At 27.2% G+C, this 19,159-nt stretch overlaps 2 protein-coding genes across 7 annotated transcripts in view; one reads left to right on the top strand and one right to left on the bottom strand.

The window, feature by feature from the left end:
* Nucleotides 1–18,867, bottom strand: part of LOC145184410 (centrosomal protein of 290 kDa-like) — a 31,080-nt gene extending 12,213 nt beyond the window's left edge. The window contains exons 1-36 of one of the 5 annotated variants that reach the window (XM_090079962.1): nucleotides 18,655–18,867; nucleotides 18,330–18,401; nucleotides 18,091–18,163; nucleotides 17,876–17,931; nucleotides 17,613–17,678; nucleotides 17,458–17,523; nucleotides 17,221–17,274; nucleotides 16,553–16,606; nucleotides 16,311–16,409; nucleotides 16,071–16,184; nucleotides 15,852–15,920; nucleotides 15,381–15,470; nucleotides 15,076–15,198; nucleotides 14,811–14,864; nucleotides 14,516–14,677; nucleotides 14,053–14,195; nucleotides 13,745–13,937; nucleotides 12,632–12,705; nucleotides 12,310–12,412; nucleotides 11,839–11,949; nucleotides 11,484–11,550; nucleotides 11,327–11,376; nucleotides 10,328–10,387; nucleotides 10,057–10,161; nucleotides 9,839–9,881; nucleotides 9,625–9,731; nucleotides 9,436–9,525; nucleotides 9,188–9,316; nucleotides 8,842–9,072; nucleotides 8,556–8,729; nucleotides 1,947–2,058; nucleotides 1,649–1,731; nucleotides 1,245–1,358; nucleotides 1,103–1,163; nucleotides 534–764; nucleotides 307–386 (exon numbers count right to left, since the gene is read on the bottom strand). In XM_090079962.1, the coding sequence (XP_089936088.1) occupies nucleotides 307–386; nucleotides 534–764; nucleotides 1,103–1,163; nucleotides 1,245–1,358; nucleotides 1,649–1,731; nucleotides 1,947–2,058; nucleotides 8,556–8,729; nucleotides 8,842–9,072; nucleotides 9,188–9,316; nucleotides 9,436–9,525; nucleotides 9,625–9,731; nucleotides 9,839–9,881; nucleotides 10,057–10,161; nucleotides 10,328–10,387; nucleotides 11,327–11,376; nucleotides 11,484–11,550; nucleotides 11,839–11,949; nucleotides 12,310–12,412; nucleotides 12,632–12,705; nucleotides 13,745–13,937; nucleotides 14,053–14,195; nucleotides 14,516–14,677; nucleotides 14,811–14,864; nucleotides 15,076–15,198; nucleotides 15,381–15,470; nucleotides 15,852–15,920; nucleotides 16,071–16,184; nucleotides 16,311–16,409; nucleotides 16,553–16,606; nucleotides 17,221–17,274; nucleotides 17,458–17,523; nucleotides 17,613–17,678; nucleotides 17,876–17,931; nucleotides 18,091–18,163; nucleotides 18,330–18,401; nucleotides 18,655–18,753 (3,612 nt within the window). In that variant the 5' untranslated portion in view covers nucleotides 18,754–18,867. Of the gene's footprint in view, nucleotides 1–306; nucleotides 387–533; nucleotides 765–1,102; nucleotides 1,164–1,244; nucleotides 1,359–1,648; nucleotides 1,732–1,946; nucleotides 2,059–4,265; nucleotides 4,382–8,156; nucleotides 8,220–8,555; nucleotides 8,730–8,841; nucleotides 9,073–9,187; nucleotides 9,317–9,435; nucleotides 9,526–9,624; nucleotides 9,732–9,838; nucleotides 9,882–10,056; nucleotides 10,162–10,327; nucleotides 10,388–11,326; nucleotides 11,377–11,483; nucleotides 11,551–11,838; nucleotides 11,950–12,309; nucleotides 12,413–12,631; nucleotides 12,706–13,744; nucleotides 13,938–14,052; nucleotides 14,196–14,515; nucleotides 14,678–14,810; nucleotides 14,865–15,075; nucleotides 15,199–15,380; nucleotides 15,471–15,851; nucleotides 15,921–16,070; nucleotides 16,185–16,310; nucleotides 16,410–16,552; nucleotides 16,607–17,220; nucleotides 17,275–17,445; nucleotides 17,524–17,612; nucleotides 17,679–17,875; nucleotides 17,932–18,090; nucleotides 18,164–18,329; nucleotides 18,402–18,654 lie in introns of those variants that run through there. The other 4 variants (XM_090079960.1, XM_090079961.1, XM_090079963.1 and 1 more) reach the window with 4 other exon arrangements.
* On the top strand, nucleotides 4,279–6,250 carry LOC149892246 (neuropeptide Y receptor type 6-like). Of its 2 annotated transcripts, none has more exons than XM_090079966.1 (2): nucleotides 4,279–4,519; nucleotides 4,687–6,250. In XM_090079966.1, the coding sequence occupies exon 2, from the start codon at nucleotides 4,830–4,832 to the stop codon at nucleotides 6,009–6,011; it is 1,182 nt and encodes a 393-aa protein (XP_089936092.1). In that variant the 5' UTR covers nucleotides 4,279–4,519; nucleotides 4,687–4,829; the 3' UTR covers nucleotides 6,012–6,250. The 2 variants fall into 2 exon arrangements, with proteins under 2 accessions (XP_089936092.1, XP_089936093.1); XM_090079967.1 differs by having other exon boundaries at nucleotides 4,391–4,519; nucleotides 4,779–6,250.
* Nucleotides 18,868–19,159: the final 292 nt, after the last annotated feature.

The following is a 19,159-nucleotide window of genomic DNA, read 5'->3' as shown; positions in this document are numbered from 1 at the left end:
AAAGTTAGAAATCTACTTAGAGATCTAAAAAACTGCTTCAATTGCAAACCACAATTGAGAAAAAAAAATTATTAAAGAATGGTATTTACCAAAGAAGAATAGAGAATGTCAGCAATAAAGAATAAATTTTTTTAAAAATCTTTCATGTTGCTTACATGAATGCTTTAAATTTAACAAGAAAAGAACCAAATTCTGGAAATACATTATTCAGCAGATATTTGAGACTATTACATGATTTTACCTTTTTACATGCTACTATTATGTGATTCTACCCATTACACACATTCATAGAATATTTTTTTATACCTTGGCTGAAACCACCTGAAGTTTGTGAACAGCAGTTGCTTCGCTGACTTGGAGAGCAATAATTTGGTGATGAAGTTTGGCTATAAAAGTTACCATATAAATGGCATTTATTATTCAAAAGAAAATTTGCTTTTGATGCTATATTTAAATTGTTTAACACTCAATTTGTAAAAAATCTAAAAATTATTTTTTTAAAAACACTGATCAATAAAACAATTGTTAGGAACCTATTATTGTTTTTTCATCAGTTTCCATCTGCTGCTGATACAACTGTTTTCTCAGAGAGATCAATTCTTTTTCTTGAGATGTTAATTGAACTTGGATAATTTCTGTTTGATGTTGTGCAACATCTGCTATTTCCTTCAATCGACTGCATTCAAAAGTAAGTTGGGCTAACTGTTCTTCTAGCTTTAAAATTTGTTGCTTATCAACACGATTCACTTCAGATGGGACGCAGTCTTGAATATGCAAACAAACAAAAATTTAATTGGCAAAGCCCCCAAAAAAGCAAAGCTGCAATATGTTTAGTAATATTCTTACTGAAAATTTTCTAGCTTACTAAGTAAACTGCAAATCAACTGTTGATTTTAAAAATTTAGCTTTAAATCAAATTTATATTTGCAAATAACTTTTTCAATTTAAAAGAAGGATTTTTAATGCTTATATTTCTTTATTTTTAATGCTTATAGTCTGAGCTAAACCTTTTTTTAAAAATAAGCAAAAAATTATTGAAATTCAGAAAGTTCTAAAGTTTAATTTTTTGGAAAGTAACAGAAAAGAAAACATTTTAACTTACTAGCAAGTTCATGGCTTAACTCTTGTTCAATGCGTTGAGCCTCCAAATTTAATTTGGAAATCTAAAAATGTCAATAAGACTCTTTAAAATAACATATATCAAAAAAGCAAGGAAAACTTTTATTAACAAATAAAAAAGTTACATCAGCAAACTTCTTTTCTAAATCAGCATTTCTGTTCTCTAGTTCATTTACAAGACACTTAAGTTGCTCGTATTTCTGCAGAGCATGATCAGCCTTTTCTCGCTCATTCAGCTCCTATTAAATAAATATATACATGTATGTAATGTAATGTATGTATGTATAAAAATTGTAACAAAATATTAAATCTTCATTACACAGAGCAAAAAAATACTCTTCTAAAAGTGGTCTTTAAGTCAGATATTTTTATGCTTTGAAATTAAATCATAGCATATTAAAAAGCTAACTTTATTCCTCTCTGTAAGTAGCACCTTAAAAATTAATTAATCATACTTTTTAATATTTAATTTTATAACTTTTAGTATTTTTAGATATATACAGTGGGAGTGTAAGAATTTTAAAAACACCTTCATTTCTAATGTTGCCAGTTTCCTTGCTAGGGAGCAGATTTCTTCAGATTTGTAGGTTTCTCCATCAGCTTCTTTTCCCACTAAAATGAAACATTAAAAAACTATTAAAAACAAAAAGAGTTCCTAATAATTTTGTTAAAGCTTAAGTTGAGAACATGAAACATAAGCTAAGCATTGAGTTTACTAATGATAATACAATTACTAAAGTAACATTATTTTAGTGCCTTAAGTTGGAAAAAAAAATTTAAAAAATAGCAATATCAAACACAAAGCTGGAAAAACAAAAAAAACTTACTTTTGATCAATAAATCATTTAAGGTCTGCTGCAGAACATAAGAGCGCTCCTTTTCTAACAACAAACTTTCCTTGATTGTGATGTTAGCATGATGCAAAGCTTTCAGATCAGCCTAGAGATTCATTAACAAAAGTTAAAAAAACAGCTCTCAAGTCATCACCTGCATAAGGTGGTAAGATAAGCGTTCCATCAAAGTTCATAACAATGTTAGACAATATCTTTTTTCATTTACTAAAGTGTATGCATAAGAGAGATAAATTTAAACACAAAAAGAACAAATTTTTGTAAAACATACTTAAAGGTTTCTAATTATATAAAATTCAACAATAACAACAAAAATTTTCTCTGGCAAAACATTTTAGAGATTTACACCAAAATTTTCAGTGTTAAATTCAAAACTTATTTCAGATACATCATTTGGTTTTTTACATTTTCATTATTTTCACCAAAAATTTACACTTTGTCATGCTGATTGAAAATTGTGCTCAACTAAGGTAAGTAATTGTCAAACCAATTTATATCCAGATCATATATATATAAACTGCTAAAATATATAGGAAAATATATACTTACATATATATTTTTCCATATATTTAGCAGTTTGCGATTGTTTGTATTATGGCTATAATTTCAAAAATGAGGAATGTAGAATTGATCCAGATATTTTGACAACATCAAGAAAGTTTTTAAATTTTACAGGCTTAAAAGCACAGCATCATAACTTTGCTGAAAAGATATATACTTTAAAGTAGCAGTTGGATTCCCAAGCAAACACTGGATCCCTTAAAAAGTGAGCAAAAGCTGTGTTGAAACTTTGCAGTCATGGTCTCAAGGAAAGAATGCTAATCAAATGTTTGGTTAGTCAATGGTTTTGAGAAAACCAACAAACTTTTTGGATAACTGTTACTTCTGCCAATTTAAAGGTTTTAATAAGAAAACCTAATGCAGAGTTACAATACCTTAAAATTTTTTAGACAATCAACTATGCACTATGCAAACATCAAGGTTAACTACTTTCATTGTCATTTTGGTGAAATTTCAGATAACCTGGGTAAGCAAGTTGAATATTTTCATCAAAGACCAATGGGACTCAAACAAGATGAGAGAATACTGGAACAAGATGGGAGAATACTGGATGGGAAAGAACTGGAACTCATTGAAAGACCTCTTAGAAGCTTTAAACTGAAGATTATCAAAAAAAAAAAAGGATGTACAACTGTAATCAACAGAGATTTTTTTGCACATAGCCTGTACAATTTTAACTTAACTAAGCAAAAAAAAAAAAAGGGAGGGTGTTGTTTGAAAGTCATTATGACCTCTAATGAGAAAAAAAGTCATCTTTGACATCCAAAGTGGCTTCAGGGAGATGTGGCTGAATCCTTTCCCCTTCTCATGCCCTAACTTCTAAATCTATCAATTGTTTTTATCAAGAAATCTTAACTTTTAAATGTTTAAGGCCAAATATGAAAAATGTATATTTTGATTACATAATCCAAGAAAACTGTTAAATTGAAGATTATCTGTGTGAACATTTCTTATCTAAAATTAGCAATTGTTAGTTAATGTTTACAAACCTGCAGAAAAACTGTTCAAAGGGGAAAAAAATTATTTTTTAAATTGTGGCTTTGTGACTACCACTTGAGAAAAAAACATAATAAAACCTAAAATCTGAAGTAAAATTTCAAGTGTTCTATCAAATTTCCCCCTCCCCCTCCCTCTTCTTTATCGAGTTAACAAATTAAAAAAAGTTTTAAGTTATTGCCATATTGAAAAAAATGCTCAAGAGTTTTTGATCAAATATACGAGTTTCCGAAAAAATAACGGATTTTTAGAACTGAAAATTGGAGAGTTTATTGATCTAAAAAAAACTGCAATTAGAATAAAGGAATAATTTAACTTAAACACAAAAAATATAATTAATAATTTACTCTTGTTTTTTTTTCCGTCAGATAAAAGTTTATTGACAGTTCATGTTTTCTTTAAATGAACAACGCTTTCAAATTGGATATAGTAAGTGCATTTTGAGCAATTAACAGGAAGCCAATTTTGAAACTTGTTTGAGGCAAAAAAAATTGTTCAAAACTATTTCAGCGGACAAAAGTCAGCCAATTTTGACAAAGCTGTCCTTATTATATGTTACCCTTGATAGAATAAAGCGCGCAATTTATTCGGGCGCAAGAATATATTCAAAAAAAGAGAAACATTGACAAAAACAGCACATTTAGTAGATAAGTTTATTTTAAAACCCTATTTGTAAAGACTAAAACGTAAGGAAAATAAATAATTAACTAATATTGCAAATTTTTCAGCGCTATAGACCTTCGAATCGAGAGCAGTTCTTCATTCGTCGAAACGGTCGACCAGCTATGACGAATTGCCGTAAGTATGATAAATCTTCTCATCGCAGCAGTAAATGAAATCAATATTTTAGAAACATTCAGCGGAGAGCATAGAAGTTATTTCAATACCTTTCGTTTTTGTTTCTGTGTTCAGCTGTTGTATTATATATTTTCATTTGAAGTAGTGTCGCATTAAAACGAAAAACACTGACACACTTCTCGGAGAATTTTAAGGTTTATTGATACTTTTTTTTTTCTTTTCTTTTCTTTTTTTTTTTCTTTTTCTTTTTGAAGCTTCAATGAAATTTTGAATTAATTGACTTTATCATTGAAAAGTTTTTAGAATCAACAACTCTTAATTTAAGAAAGACATTTTTTTCGTATTTATTTTTTAAATTAAGAGGAGGGGGGAAGAAGGAAGGACGCTAAGGTGAAGACGTATGTTATTTTCAATGTGACTAATTTTATATTATATTCGTCTTCTATTTCAAAGTCAACTGATAACGTTTTAATTACGGTTTTCCGAATAAAACGTGTCACAACAATGATCAACGAAACGTTGGCAAAAGGAAAAGCACCCCCTATACATTTGGCTCCCTTACTTGGTTATTCAGTCCTAGTTTTTGCTATTGTAGGAACAATAGCAAACATGCTTGTGTTAGTAGTAATTTCGATATCTCAGAGAAGTCGTATGTCCCATTACAAATGTTTAATATCGCACTTAGCTCTGGCGGACCTTTACTGTTGCGTCCTACTTTTCAGTTACGCTCCAGTGGAACTGTTAAAACACAATTGGACATATGCTAAGAGTTTGTGTAAGCTTATATATCCAGCTATAACATTTTGCACGAACTTGTCGGTGGGCACTATATTGATAATTGCAGTGGAGCGATACCGTGGCGTCATACTTCCTTACCTTACGCCCTGGCGACGCTACAACATCTCAGTAGCTTTAGTTCTTGTATGGATAATTAGTTTCGTTATTGTTATACCTAACATAATAACGCTTCAGGTATTACTGTACGACGATAAGAAATACTGCAATGAATACTGGCGCAATAAATCTTTGCAAAAAGCCTACGGTATATCTTACTTTTTTGTAGCATTTTTTCTGCCTCTATTGGCGATTGCAATAATGCATGGTCACATAATGTATCGTTTGCTCAACAGAGAAATTTCGCCATCAAACATTAGCTCGTGGAATCAAAAGAACGAAAACAGAATTACAAGAGTCCTTACCGCTATGATACTTGGATTTATTATATGCATACTCCCAAACAAACTGTTATACTTCATATGGGATGTTGCGCCTGAGTTAGAAAAAGATAGTGATACACGTTTTTACTTACGAACCATACAGATACTGTATTGGTCGAGAGTGGCAATCGATCCTTTGTTGTACTGCTTTTTAGACACTCGCTTCAAAAAAGATCTTACGAACATGCTCAAAAAAATAGGAGCATTGAGTTTAACGGAAGCTGAAATTACAAGAACAAATGTTTCGACTTTGACGAGCGTTAGAATAGATTCTATAAAAATGAGAAGTGAAGTTCTAAAAAGATACGAAATAAAAAACGAAGATGGAGGACTTGATTTGGTTGAAGATCCGCCCGTAATTCAACCGACTAGCAAATCGTCGGAAAGTGAAATCTCAGACAAAAACCGAGTTTGCACATCAGAAAATGCATCAGTTTTAGAAGATAAGTTAGATATAACAGCGTTTTAATAACTCGCTAAATATTCTGGCGTACAAAAAGAGATGAATAAAAACAAGGTGGAAAAGAACCGAGCTTTAAGAATCAAAAAAACTTAATGGGAAGGAATTTTTAAAAATTTATAGAGATAATCAGCTACATCAAAATTCAGATAACAAAAAGCAGAATAACAATAAATTATTCAAGTTTCGTATTGTACAAGAAAAAATGAGTCAAATGTTTGTTCAAAAAATTAGCCCAAAATAACATCGAATTTATTGTTCTGTATTTTTAGAGCACCTCTTTATCGGAGTATTTTAATGCATTTAACTGAAAGCTCACTGTTACCGGCACCTTACATGATAAGAAAATCTACAAAATCTTAAAAAACTGTTTTTCGTTTTCTTATTTTTAAGACAAAAATCACAGAACGAAGATGTTTGTTATCCAATAACTTTTTTTGTCGGTTTTATTGATCTTTAGAATTCTCACGTCATTTCTCAGATTGCTTTTTTCTTTCTCGATTTAAAAAAAAAAAGAAGATTACGTTGTTTCTTTTCAGTCGTTAACAGACCTTCATTTTGGTAACTTTTATCTTAATTTGAGATAATCTAATTCTTCTAGAAATTAATAAAAACTTCGAATTAAAAATTAAATTTTCAAGATGGCAACTCTTTATGCTTCGTGGTTATTCACGACGAATCTGAAACTTAACGAACCTTTTTACATGTTGAATGCTTTCTCCGTTAAGTTTTAACTTCTCATTTAGTTTTTAACTTGATTAAAATTATGTGAATCCACCCAGATAGGTCTAGAATACCACCAATCTTGGTAGACACTGTTTAGCATAATTGCCACTTGATAAAAGTGCAGTAGTTTTGCCGGTTCAATAGAATTTGATTATTTTATGCACGGGGATTTTATGCATAAATCATTAAAAGTTTGTTGATTTTTTATATTTTAAAAACGCTATTTTACTATTTCCCTGAGTTTTTAAAAACGAGGTTTTCATCTAAAATTTTATTTTAAGCTATCGCTTTATGTTCCTTCCATAAACATGTTCAGTTGCCTATGAAATCATAAATTTATGCATATAAGTATCATTAATGACGAGCTCTTCTGCTTAACGTACTCGCACGCCATTTTTTGTGCACTTGTGCAATAAACGTTAATAAAGAATTAACATTAATCAGGAATTTATTTCGTCAAACTTTCGCGATTATTTCTTTTTTTTTTTTTGGTCATTTTTCGAAACATGCTGAAAATCTGAAGTCTATAAAATAATTCATAGTCTGTATTTATCTAAATATTGAATATGATTCTTTAATCCAGTTGATTTTTTTCCCCCATGTTTTATCAATAACATGGAAAAAAAACAAAAAACAAATCAAATGGATTAAAAAATAATACGACTGAAGGTACCTATTTCAAAGACGGAATTTTAAACGGATCTCTTTACATTAACTTAAGCTATTCTTTTGCAATTAAACAAAAGAGCGGAAGTTATTTTTTGATGCTTGTGTTGTTTGTACCATTTTGTTGTTTTCTTTATGCTTGTGCTGTTTTGTTGTTTATAATATGAGATGTTGAACGAACTCTTTAGACCATTGTACTTTGGATCGTTGATTTAATCAACGCCAAGTGCAATTAATTTATTCTTTCGTCACTTTCTCAGGAAAAAAAATCAAGATTACGTTTTTTCGTTTCAACCTTTATCAGACCTTCATTTTGGTAATTTTATCTTAATTTGAGAAGATAATATAATTCTTTTAGAAATTAATTTTTAAAAATTAACACTTTTAAGATTTAAAGCTAATTTTTTAATATATTTTTATAAAAACCTTGTAAGACGAGCTGAGTAATTTTCCTGAGGGAAATTTAGGCTAAATTTGAAACCAAAGAGTAATCTTTGTTAAGCAGTGGATCGCTAATAAATTATAAAGAACACAAAACCAAGATAGAAAACATGTTTTCAACAAGCAGCCGTTTATGCTTTTAAAGGATATATATCCAACTTAAAGAATATAACGCGACTTAATGGATCTAATTTAAAGATTATATAACATAGCTTAAAGGAACCAAGTTAAAAAATATAACATGGCTTAGAGATCCAAAGTAAAGTATATAACATGAGTTATATCCATTACAATTTTATAAAAACAATAAAAATAACCCACATTTTATCAGCTATAAGAATGAAGTTAATCGTGTCAGTAGCGCGCCTCTTTCTTTTATAAAGAAACCTAAATTATTGCTGGCTTAACTTATAGCTGAATTTGACGTAGATTATTAACAAACATAAACTAACAGGTGGGCAATATTTAATAATGCTGTGAGACGCATTGTGATCTCTGTTTTAAAAAATTATCTGAAAAAATATTTATCTGAATTTTTATATCTAAAGAGATTATGCAAAGCAAAGATGCAGGTTTAACCCTCATATATAAATTTTATGAAGGCTGCACCTGCATGTGTGTTTGTAATGTATACTTAAACGTAAGGTTTATAAGCGCTTACATAACTGTTACTATAACTTGTCTATATGTACGAAACTTCCTTATAAAGGTTATACATACTTGTAATGCTTCAAGAGCAGATGTGCGTTCAACAAGGAAATTATCCCTCTGCAATAAATCTCGATATTTTGACGTCAACTCGTAGAACTGACGGTTGGCTAACTCTAATTCAGAACTCGGTACGGAGTCATCGAGAGATTTCTGCAATGCACTGATTTTATAAACGCACATAGCCTATAAGAAAATTTTACAAGTGTTCTTATGAAATATTTCATAAGCTGAAAACACGGAAAATTATTCGAAAATAACATAAAATAACAAAAAGAATTTGAAAGAAATACAAAACCTTATATCGTTCCAGTTCACCAATCTTATTAGTAATTGAAGCCTCCATATCCATAGCATCCTTTCTGATTTTTGAATTCTCTTTACGCAGATTTTTCTCCACATCTTGAATAACCGCATATTTACGAGTAATTGATTTCAAATTTACAGCCATTACTGTCATCTTGCGAGTCATTTCAACAAGCAGCCGTTTATGATCATCAGGATCACTATTCAATCTCTCCAAAAAACTCTGAAAATCAATTATTAATAATGGTGCCATATTTAAATTTCCTTAAATGAATTTAAGAAATACCGCCTAAAAAATTATTGCATCACTTTGTAAATTCAAAGAATTTCAAACTCACATCGAACTCTTGTAACCGCACTTGATCTTCGTTAAACTTCTGTAGCAACTCCTCTTTTGTTTTATCAAAATTCAATTTTTCTTCTTCAGTTTGCATCTTCAGTTGTATGTGTTCTTGATACAGTATGCTCTAAAGATAAAACAACGCGTGAATCCAAAAAACTTTTTAATCGAATGCTTCATCGTTTCGATGCGAACAAGCGAAATAAATTTAAATGCAATTTTTCACATAAAAAAGAAAAAGATTACTTGTTGATGACCCAAAACAGAATATTTTCGACGACAATCTTCTAAGGCCTGCTCCATTTGATTACAAATCTCTTCTTTATTTGAAAGTTCCTAATAAAATAACACATAAATGCATGCATACCTAAGGTTATAAGTTTGTGTATACTTACGCATGCGCGGAGATATATTTACGCATAGAAACTTTCTGACCTGCAAAACCTGAATGAGATACTCATTTAAACAAGCTATAATATCTTTCGAGGTTGGATTGACACCAGCAGGGAGGGGTAACGGATTAATTTTGATAACATTTTCCCCTATTGCCAAAAAAAAAAAAAAAATTAACAAAATAACTTTAAAGCTTTAAGACATTTTCTTTTGAAAGAAAGCTTATTTAAAAAAACAAAAAACAAGAAAATCTTACTGCTCTCGTTCAAATTTAATATCTCGTTCTCCAGTGCATCAATCTAAAATTTTCATGTGTAATTAGCATAAAAATTAGACACAAATCCAAATAAAATTGATGACAACATTACCTGCTAACTTTATGCAAAAAGCATCGATATATACTACTAGCATATGTATAAATAATACAAAAGGCACTGAAAATTCGCTTAAAGTTATATCAATATATATTGCTACCTTAAAAATCTTTCTATCTAGCTCAGTGGCTAGTTTGGTGATTTCACCTCTTGCAGTTTGCAGTTCGGAACGCAGTTCATCATTTCTTCCTGCTAAGTTATTTAACTAAAAATTTCAAAGTTCTTACTATATAATGAGAAAAACACTAAGAACGCAGAAAAGTCTCAATTATTTAAATGGAATGAAGATTAGAAGCGAAAAGGAGAATGGTACAAAAAATAATTAAGAGGAGCAAAAGAGAGAGAGATAAACAATATTAAACAAAAAATACCTGAGCTTTTAGTTGAAGGGTTGTATCATACTGACCAGTGGCATGTCTCTGTTCAATTATCTGAAAAGAAATTAAATACTAATAGTCATTTGTTGAAACAAATAAACAACATTTTTCAACAAGCTCTCTAAATCTTTTAGATTGACATTGTTAAAACTTTATCTGTATAGAACAAAGTGTGCAAAAAGGTTTCTATGAACACTTTTCAAAGTTATGCCACTCCAAGTAACACATTTATCATTTGTTTAAGATTTTATTAGTAAAGATGAAAACTACGTTGGATGAAAATTGCAATGGTGAAATTTGTGATACCATTTTGATTTTTATACTTCTCAATTAACATTCATAGCTTGCATTTATATTCATTTTAGAGACTAAATTAGAGAATAAAGCTGAGGTTATACTTCAGGATGCTTTTTATTAATGGGCTGAGAAATGGAAAAACTGTCATTAAAGAATATAACGAATATTTGAGGTACCCTTGAGGACAGTATTTAAAGATTTGACAAAAATGCGGTTAGGAGACTCTGAGAAGGAAGTAGTCGACTAACGATTTTTAAAACAAATCATAAGAGAAGATTTAATGTATTTTATAGGTAACATCCAATCATCAAACAACTTTTGTGTTATGTTATCTTATGGAGGAAGGCCTTCATGAATCAATAATAAGGGTGATGAAAAAAAGGTTCATGAATCAATAATAAGGGTGATGAAAAAAAGCTTTAGAGAGAAGTAGACAGCAAAATTTTTCTGGATTTAGAAAACGATTAAAATAAATCTGGGATAATCATACATCAGACTATCTAAGGTTGTTAATAAATAAATTGAACAAAAGATTAAATAAATGCATAAATGTCAATGGTGAAAACTATTAAATTATGCCAATTTGTTAGGGTTTTTAAAAAATTTCAGAAAGAAAATTGGTTTTAGTAAGCTTTTATAATTATTTAGCAAAAGATCAAGTTTTTTCTGGTTGCTATGTATTTTTAAAAAACTAACTGCAATAAGAGTATCCAGGGCAGGAACTTGTAACACCATCGGTGTATTTCCTAAAAAAAGTTAAATGATTATCTTTAGAATGCTAATTACTGTGTTTACTAAGAAAAGAAAAATTGCTGGCAATTAAAAGTAAAATCACAAAGTTATTTCTTTTTACCAGATTTTAAAGCTCCATTAATTTCACGCAATCCTATTTCAAGCTTGTTAGTTTCTTCTTTAAGTATCTGGAAAAGAAAATACAAAATTGATTAACTTATATTTTTGCATAATGTATAGATTAACATAATTTTTAAAACGCGTAACAATCATAAGAAAAAAGTTTCTCTGCGTACCCATAATGCACTTTCTGCACTGCTAAATTTTAAATCTCAAATAAGTAAAATGCTTTTTTGTTAGAATTAGAATAAACAAGTTTAAGAGCAACAATAAAAATTAAAAAATAAAAACTATTATTAGTAATAATTATCACTGAATACAAAGAACAGAAAGAATAGCAATTTCTAAGCATGTACTTTATTTTCTTCTTCCAGAAGCTTCTTCTGCTGTTCTAAAATCTTGTTTTGGTCTTCTAAAAAATTAATACGTGTGGAATCCTCTGAGCTTTCTTTTGAGGAAATATTTTCCTGTAATAACAAAAAAAAAAAAAAAACAACATTTTTTCAACAATTGAAGAACTCCTTTTTTTTTTGGAAGAATGATAAAAAAAATCTACTTGATAAAATAAAATCTTATGAGTCTTTATAAGAAATATTAAATCTTTAAATAAGAAAATTATTGTCAATTTAATCAACAAATTTCTTGCAGGAAACTAAATGTAGTAAATCAATTTCATCAAATTATAACACATCAAAAGTGAAGCAAACATTTTTGAATAAACAAGTGATGCAAGGAACAAACATATGTAAGTCAACATCTTAACATCTTAGGAAAGCTCCAACATGGTAATTTATTAGGTAAAGAATCTAAAACCAAAAAATTTTTACCGTGACTTGGAAAGGCTTTTTAATTATCTTTGATTTAGGGGATGCAACTGACAATTCATATGGTTCTTCCAGATATTCAGAACTCAAACCAAGCTCTACAGCCCTTTAACAAATGTAAAACAGATTGATTATACATAACAGATTGTTTAAATAAACAAAAATGTAAATTACAGATTGATTAAATTAGCATCAGCATATTAATACATTTGTTTAACAGCTGCATTGAATGAATATATCATCCACTAGAGAAATTTTAGTGTTTGCTTACAAGAGACAAAACATTTATGGGCTTCAATTAACTTTTCCAAAACAAAAAAACAACCTTTTTCCTCTTTCTAGTGCTTGGTTTCGAAGAGCTTTTTTTAATTGAACTCTTTCCTCTTCCAAAACCTCAATCTAAAGAGTATAGACATATTGCATTATGGTTTTGATTTATTTACAAATAAACATAAAAGCTTGAGTATTTAAAATTAAAGAACAAAATTCAATGTTATTAAACGTTACTTAGCAGCAATATTATAAAATATATGTTGGTTTTTTTGGTATATAATTTATAACAAAATAATAATAAAAAATAATAATAGAAATAATAATAAAAAACAATAATAGAAATAATAATAACAAAAAGTAATATTAATAATAATGATGATGATGATGATGATGATGATGATGATGATGATGATGATGATGATGATGATGATGATGATGATGATGATGATGATGATGATGATGATGATGATGATGATAATGATGATAATATAAAAATAATAATAATAATAATAATAATAATAATAATAATAATAATAATAATAATAATAATAATAATAATAATAATAATAATAACAATAATAATAATAATAATAATAATAATAATAATAATAATAATAATAATAATAATAATAATAATAATAATAACAATAATAATAATAATAATAATAATAATAATAATAATAATAATAATAATAATAATAATAATAATAATAATAATAATAATAATAGAAATAATAATAATAATAAAGTAATAATAATAATAATAATAATAATGAAATGATAGTAAATAATAATAATAATAATAGAAATAATAATAATAATAAAGTAATAATAATAATAATAATAATAATGAAATGATAGTAAATAATAATAATAATAATAATAATAATAATAATAATAATAATAATAATAATAATAATAATAATAATAATAATAATAATAATAATAATAATAGAAATAATAATAATAATAAAGTAATAATAATAATAATAATAATAATGAAATGATAGTAAAAAATAATAATAATAATAATAATAATAATAATAATAATAATAATAATAATAATAATAATAATAATAATAATAATAATAATAATAATAATAATAGTAATATTAACAATAACAATAATAAAAAAAAGGTTTTATAAACAATTATAATCACATACTTCTCTTTGAAGGACACGATTGAGAGAGTGTGCTTGCTCCTCTTTAACTGCTCTTTTCTTACGCAAACTTGAAACATCTAACATGTCTCTCGACTCAATACCAAGTCTTTCCCGCATTTCTTCATTCTCAAGAGTCAAAACATCAACTTCTTCATTAAGAACATTGGCTTTTGATGTTATTTCTTCAATGTTTCTGGAAAGTAAATTTTTTTGTTTTTAGCATAAAATATACTCTAGGGTTTTTTAATAAAATCTTACTTAAATCAATTTTTTTAAATCAAGAAAAAGACTTTCATGAAAAATATCACCTGTCTCTCATACGGATTTGTACTCTGCATTCTTTAATTTCTTGCACAGCTTCAGAAAGGCCATACTGTCCTTGCTCATACTGGATTAAACGATTAGTCAACTCAGTTATTTGACGATCCTTTTCTAATATGTCTTGCTCAACCTTTAAAAAAATCATTCAAAATTTATCAAACAATCTCTAAAGTTTAATTAAATTAAACACTTTAACAAAAAACAATTGTAAAAAATGTTATTAATTTTTTCTCATGCTAATGTGTTATTGAAACACATTACACAGAAATATAAAATATATTAGAGCACATTATAGATAATTATGAATAAAAAAGTAATGGATGAATCCAAAATATTATTTAGATTTAAGATCAAAAAATGATTTTCTAAATTATTTTTAAAATGTTTGTAGACAAAAAGTGGCTTTGTATGCACTTAAACATAGGAAAGCAATTTTTTTATTAATTTTACTTCTATTATCCTTTGTTTTTCAACCATGGTGCTCATTTGTTCCTGCTGTAATGATTGGTTAAGTTTTTTAATCATCTTCTGTTGAAAAAGAGAAGAATTGTCTTTCGATGTCTTTTTCAAAGTATTTATATGTTCAATGTACTCATTGTAGTCTTTTGTTGCCTGATAATTTGTAAATAAATTGTAAATAATTTGTAAATGATTTGTAAATACTTAATACATTTTAAGACTAATATATTTTAAGACTATTACTTTAAAAGAAATGTTATAGTTTTAAAATTAAAATACAACTTACAACTTGCAACTTTTCCTTTAACTCTTTAATTTTTTCATCTTTTTTTTTGTTTGCCTAGCAACACAAAAATACTAAACATTAACAGCCAATAAATAATTTAAAAAATTTATTTTTTTTAAAATTATTATACAATATATAAATGTTTTATATAATATATATCATATGTATACTAACTGCATATATAATATATCATATGTATATGTTAATATATTGTTAATTATATTACTACATATGTAAAAAATATTTTAAAAATATTTTTTTCTACCTCAGCAAGTTGAAACAAATTATTATGATCAGAATCAAGTTGTGCAGTTCGTAGTTGCTTTTCTAGATTGAAATTTTCAAGCTTTAGATTTGCAATCTCTTGATCTTTAGAAGATAAAATATCCTAAAGAAAAAATATTCCTATGATTTTGTATGGCAAACAAAGTAATGACATTTCACAAACAGTTAAAAGAATTTATTTTCATAAACTGCATTTGTAAAAACTTTTAAAATATAATTCCTAAATTACATTATTGCCAAGAACAAAGGAGAATGTTAAACAAACTTTAATCATTTAAAAATTACCTTCCATTGGAGAACCTTTTGATTGAGCTCATTCATAATTTTGTCATCTCCTTCAGTTTGTTTTTGAAGTTGAACAGTCATATCTTGAATCTATAAGATATCACAGCTTTTAATAAAATGAATTTGTACATAAAAGAAAATTATAAAAACTAAAAAAAAGATAATTAAAATCATAAAAAAAGAAAATTAGAAATGTCACTGTATAATAGAATAAACTTTTTCCTAAAGAAATATTTTTAAATATTAAAATAAGATTATGTTATCAATAATGTTAGTATCCAATTACACAGCACTCGGATTCAATTACTCAGAAGCATTTCTAGTAATGGGATCTGAGCGCTGTGTAATTAACTGCTGACATTACAAAGGTACTAACATTTTAGCTGCAACAAAGGTATAACATAGCTGCATAGAAGTTTTAGTAATACTAAAACAAAATAATCTTGAAGCAAAAGATAATTAAAGCCCCACCTGTGAACGCAAAATGTCTCTTTCTTTACGCATTTCTTCTAAAATTGCATCAGTATCTTCCAGTATAACCTACAGAAGAAAAAAATTCCAATCCAGATTTTTAGGATCCTTTTAAATCAAACAACATGGAGACAAACAACACAAGGAACCATGACTTTTTTGTAAGACCATAAAACCAAAGAAAAATGTATTTGTTAGTTCATATTAACATAAAAGTACCTTAAGCTTGCTGTAGTCATCAGTAATATTATTCATATCTTCAGTGGCTTGTTCTAATTCTTTTTTAACATTCCCAATATCATTTACTAATCTGTCATTCTCATCTTGCAATTGCTGCAAAATTTACAAAAGTGATCTACTTATTATAAATCCAAAAATTAGATAAAAAAACTTAAAAAACAGAAAAATTCCATCAGTAATCATCCATATTTTGAAAAAAAAATCAAAAAATAAACCAACTTTAATATCATCTAAATATTGTGACATCTCCCTATTCTTCTTGCTAATTTGTTCACGTATTTCATCAACATCTGTGCGACGAGTAGTCATATTCTCACGCTGCATGAAAAGTAAAAGCTTAACCTTAACTAGAATTCATAAACAACATATTTTGCTATTAAACTATCATTAAAAGCTCAGAGTTCTAATTAATAACAGACTATAATTGAGTTCAAAAATCTTATCTCATCTAAGGTTCTTACTTGAGATTGAAATTGTCGCTGGTATTCCAAAATATCAGATTGAGCCAGGTCAAACTGAAAGAAAACAAAAATAACACAATCGATGAAAAAAAAAGAAACATTTTAAAAACTTTGAAGTCATCAAATTTTATTTATCAGATAATTAAACTGATCTCAATTGTCAAAAAATAGAAAGTTTTTTTACAAAACTTATTGGTAGTTTTAATGTTATCTTAGTCAGAAAATGAAAATGATATTAAAGTAACTCTTGTCAATAACTTAAACTCATATCTATCTAACACCCAAATGATCTGAACAAATATTCAGTCCAACATTAAACATTTTCAACTACATTCCTGTGCTCATAAACTTAGAAAACATCTACTACTTATCTATTCTTTTTTCTAGGAATGAAAAAGTTTTATCTTTTTATCTTTTTTTTTTTAAGCTTTAAGCTTTTGATCTTTTTAATAGTAAAACTATTCATTATATTATTTTTTTTTTTTTAACTAACTAATAGCTGTCAGAACACTGAAGATTTACTTAAAAACTATAGTGAATTTACTATTCAAACCATTTATAAATTAGTGGTGTATTAAAAAATTTTTTCCAGATTCATTTTGCTTTAATTAGCAGAAAGACAAATTAATATGAAGATAATGATGAACATTTCAGACTTATTTATCAACCTTTCTCTTGGTTTCAATATACTTTGTTTCGAGCTGCTGCATTTCTTGAGTTATCTAAAGCAGTTAAAAAAAGAACAGAATTTTATTCACATTTGAAAAGCATTATAATCTGACTGTAATATAATACAAAATATCGTAAAACATAAAAACACTGTTTTCTTAAATAATCATTTAAAAAAATTAGACCATAAATAATCATTTAAAAAAATGGTTTTAAATAAAAACCTGTTTTCATACTCGATCATAAGTGTTTTGCTCTCTTTTCAATCGATTGTTTGCTTCAATGATCTCTTGCTCTAAAAGCTGAATATATAAATCACAGAATAATGCAAAATGCTTTTTCAAATTAAAAGTAAAATAAAAATTACAACATGAGTTTAAACTCAAACAACCTTGTTTTTTTGTTCCAAAGCAAATATTTCTGAACGGAAATAATTCTCTCCAGTGCCTGCATGTTTCTTAAAAAAAAATTTAATTTAATTTAGTATTTTTGCAACTGTAATCATAAACTGTAATCTTTTTTTTTTAACTTTTGCAGTCAATTCCAAAAACTGAAACACTAAAATCAAAAGAATAAAATGTACTGATAATAAAATAATGCTTATCAACTTCTAATTGAAAAAAAGATCTTGAATGATCAAGTTAAAAAGAAAACCTGGTATTGTTCTAACTGAGATTGCAGCAGTTGTATTTTTGACAAAAGAGTTTTTTCTAAGGGAAAAAACAGTTTTGAACTGCATGTTAAAGTTCAATTTTATTTTACAAAGAACAAAACTTTCAGAGAAAAAAAAAAAAAACTTTCAGAGAAAAAACTATTAACATTGCTTTACAAAACAGATTTTTTAGTAACCTTAAAAAATATTTGCTAACCTTTATCAGATGCTACTTCATGTGTAATTTTTTCAATTTCATCAACAGCTACTTCATACTGCACCGCTTTCATCTACATTTTGTATTTTATCATTTTATTATCTATTTAGTATCAAGCCATGTATTTCAAGTAAATCAATAGTTTCCTTAATTTTGCTTAAAAATGGCAAATTTACAAAAAAAGATATTAAAAGTTGTAAATTACAACTTCTTTAGAATGTAAAAGAAAACCAACTCACATTCATGACTACCCTAGTGACTTCAAACAACTTAGTGAGAAGTTCAGGGTTCCTCTCTTTTCCTAATAACCCCTGCAACAAATGAAAGCATTATAGAAATCAAAAAAAATTATGATTAAATGTTTTAAAAAAGGTAGTTCATTTGAATATCATTAATTCTGTTATCTTTTACATAAAATAGTTAAAATTCAAAAAATGAATATTGCTAAAAGCTAAACACAATATAAAATTTAAATTACAGATTGCATTTAAAAACTAATACTTGAATTTCAGGGACCATCATTAGATATATACATAATGTAATATTGATCATTAAATAACAAACCTTAGACAAGAATCCAAAATACTCCTCTGCAGCATCTTCATCATTAGCAAGGGCAGTTACATCTGCACTTTTAATAAGCTCCCAATCCAATTCAACCATTATTTGAAAAAATCAAATGCATTCACATTTTATTATAATAATCATTCTAGAATATATAGCATCTTTTTTACAGACTAAAACATCATACATACATTACATACATTAGATACATTAGATACATTACATTCATTACATACATTACATACATTACATACATTACATACATTGCATACATACATACATACATACATACATACATACATACATACATACATACATACATACATACATACATACATACATACATACATACATACATACATACATACATACATACATACATACATACATACATACATACATACATTACATTCATTACATACATTACATACATTACATACATTACATACATTACATACATTACATACATTACATACATTACATACATTACATACATTACATACAT

The sequence above is a fragment of the Hydra viridissima genome, unplaced genomic scaffold, assembly GCF_058129835.1.
Source record: "Hydra viridissima isolate aposymbiotic clone 2 unplaced genomic scaffold, HvirCarnegie_v1 scaffold_2, whole genome shotgun sequence".
Lineage (NCBI taxonomy): Eukaryota > Metazoa > Cnidaria > Hydrozoa > Anthoathecata > Hydridae > Hydra > Hydra viridissima.
The sequence above is the reverse complement of the archived record's forward strand: the minus strand, read 5'-3'. Positions and strand labels throughout refer to the sequence as shown.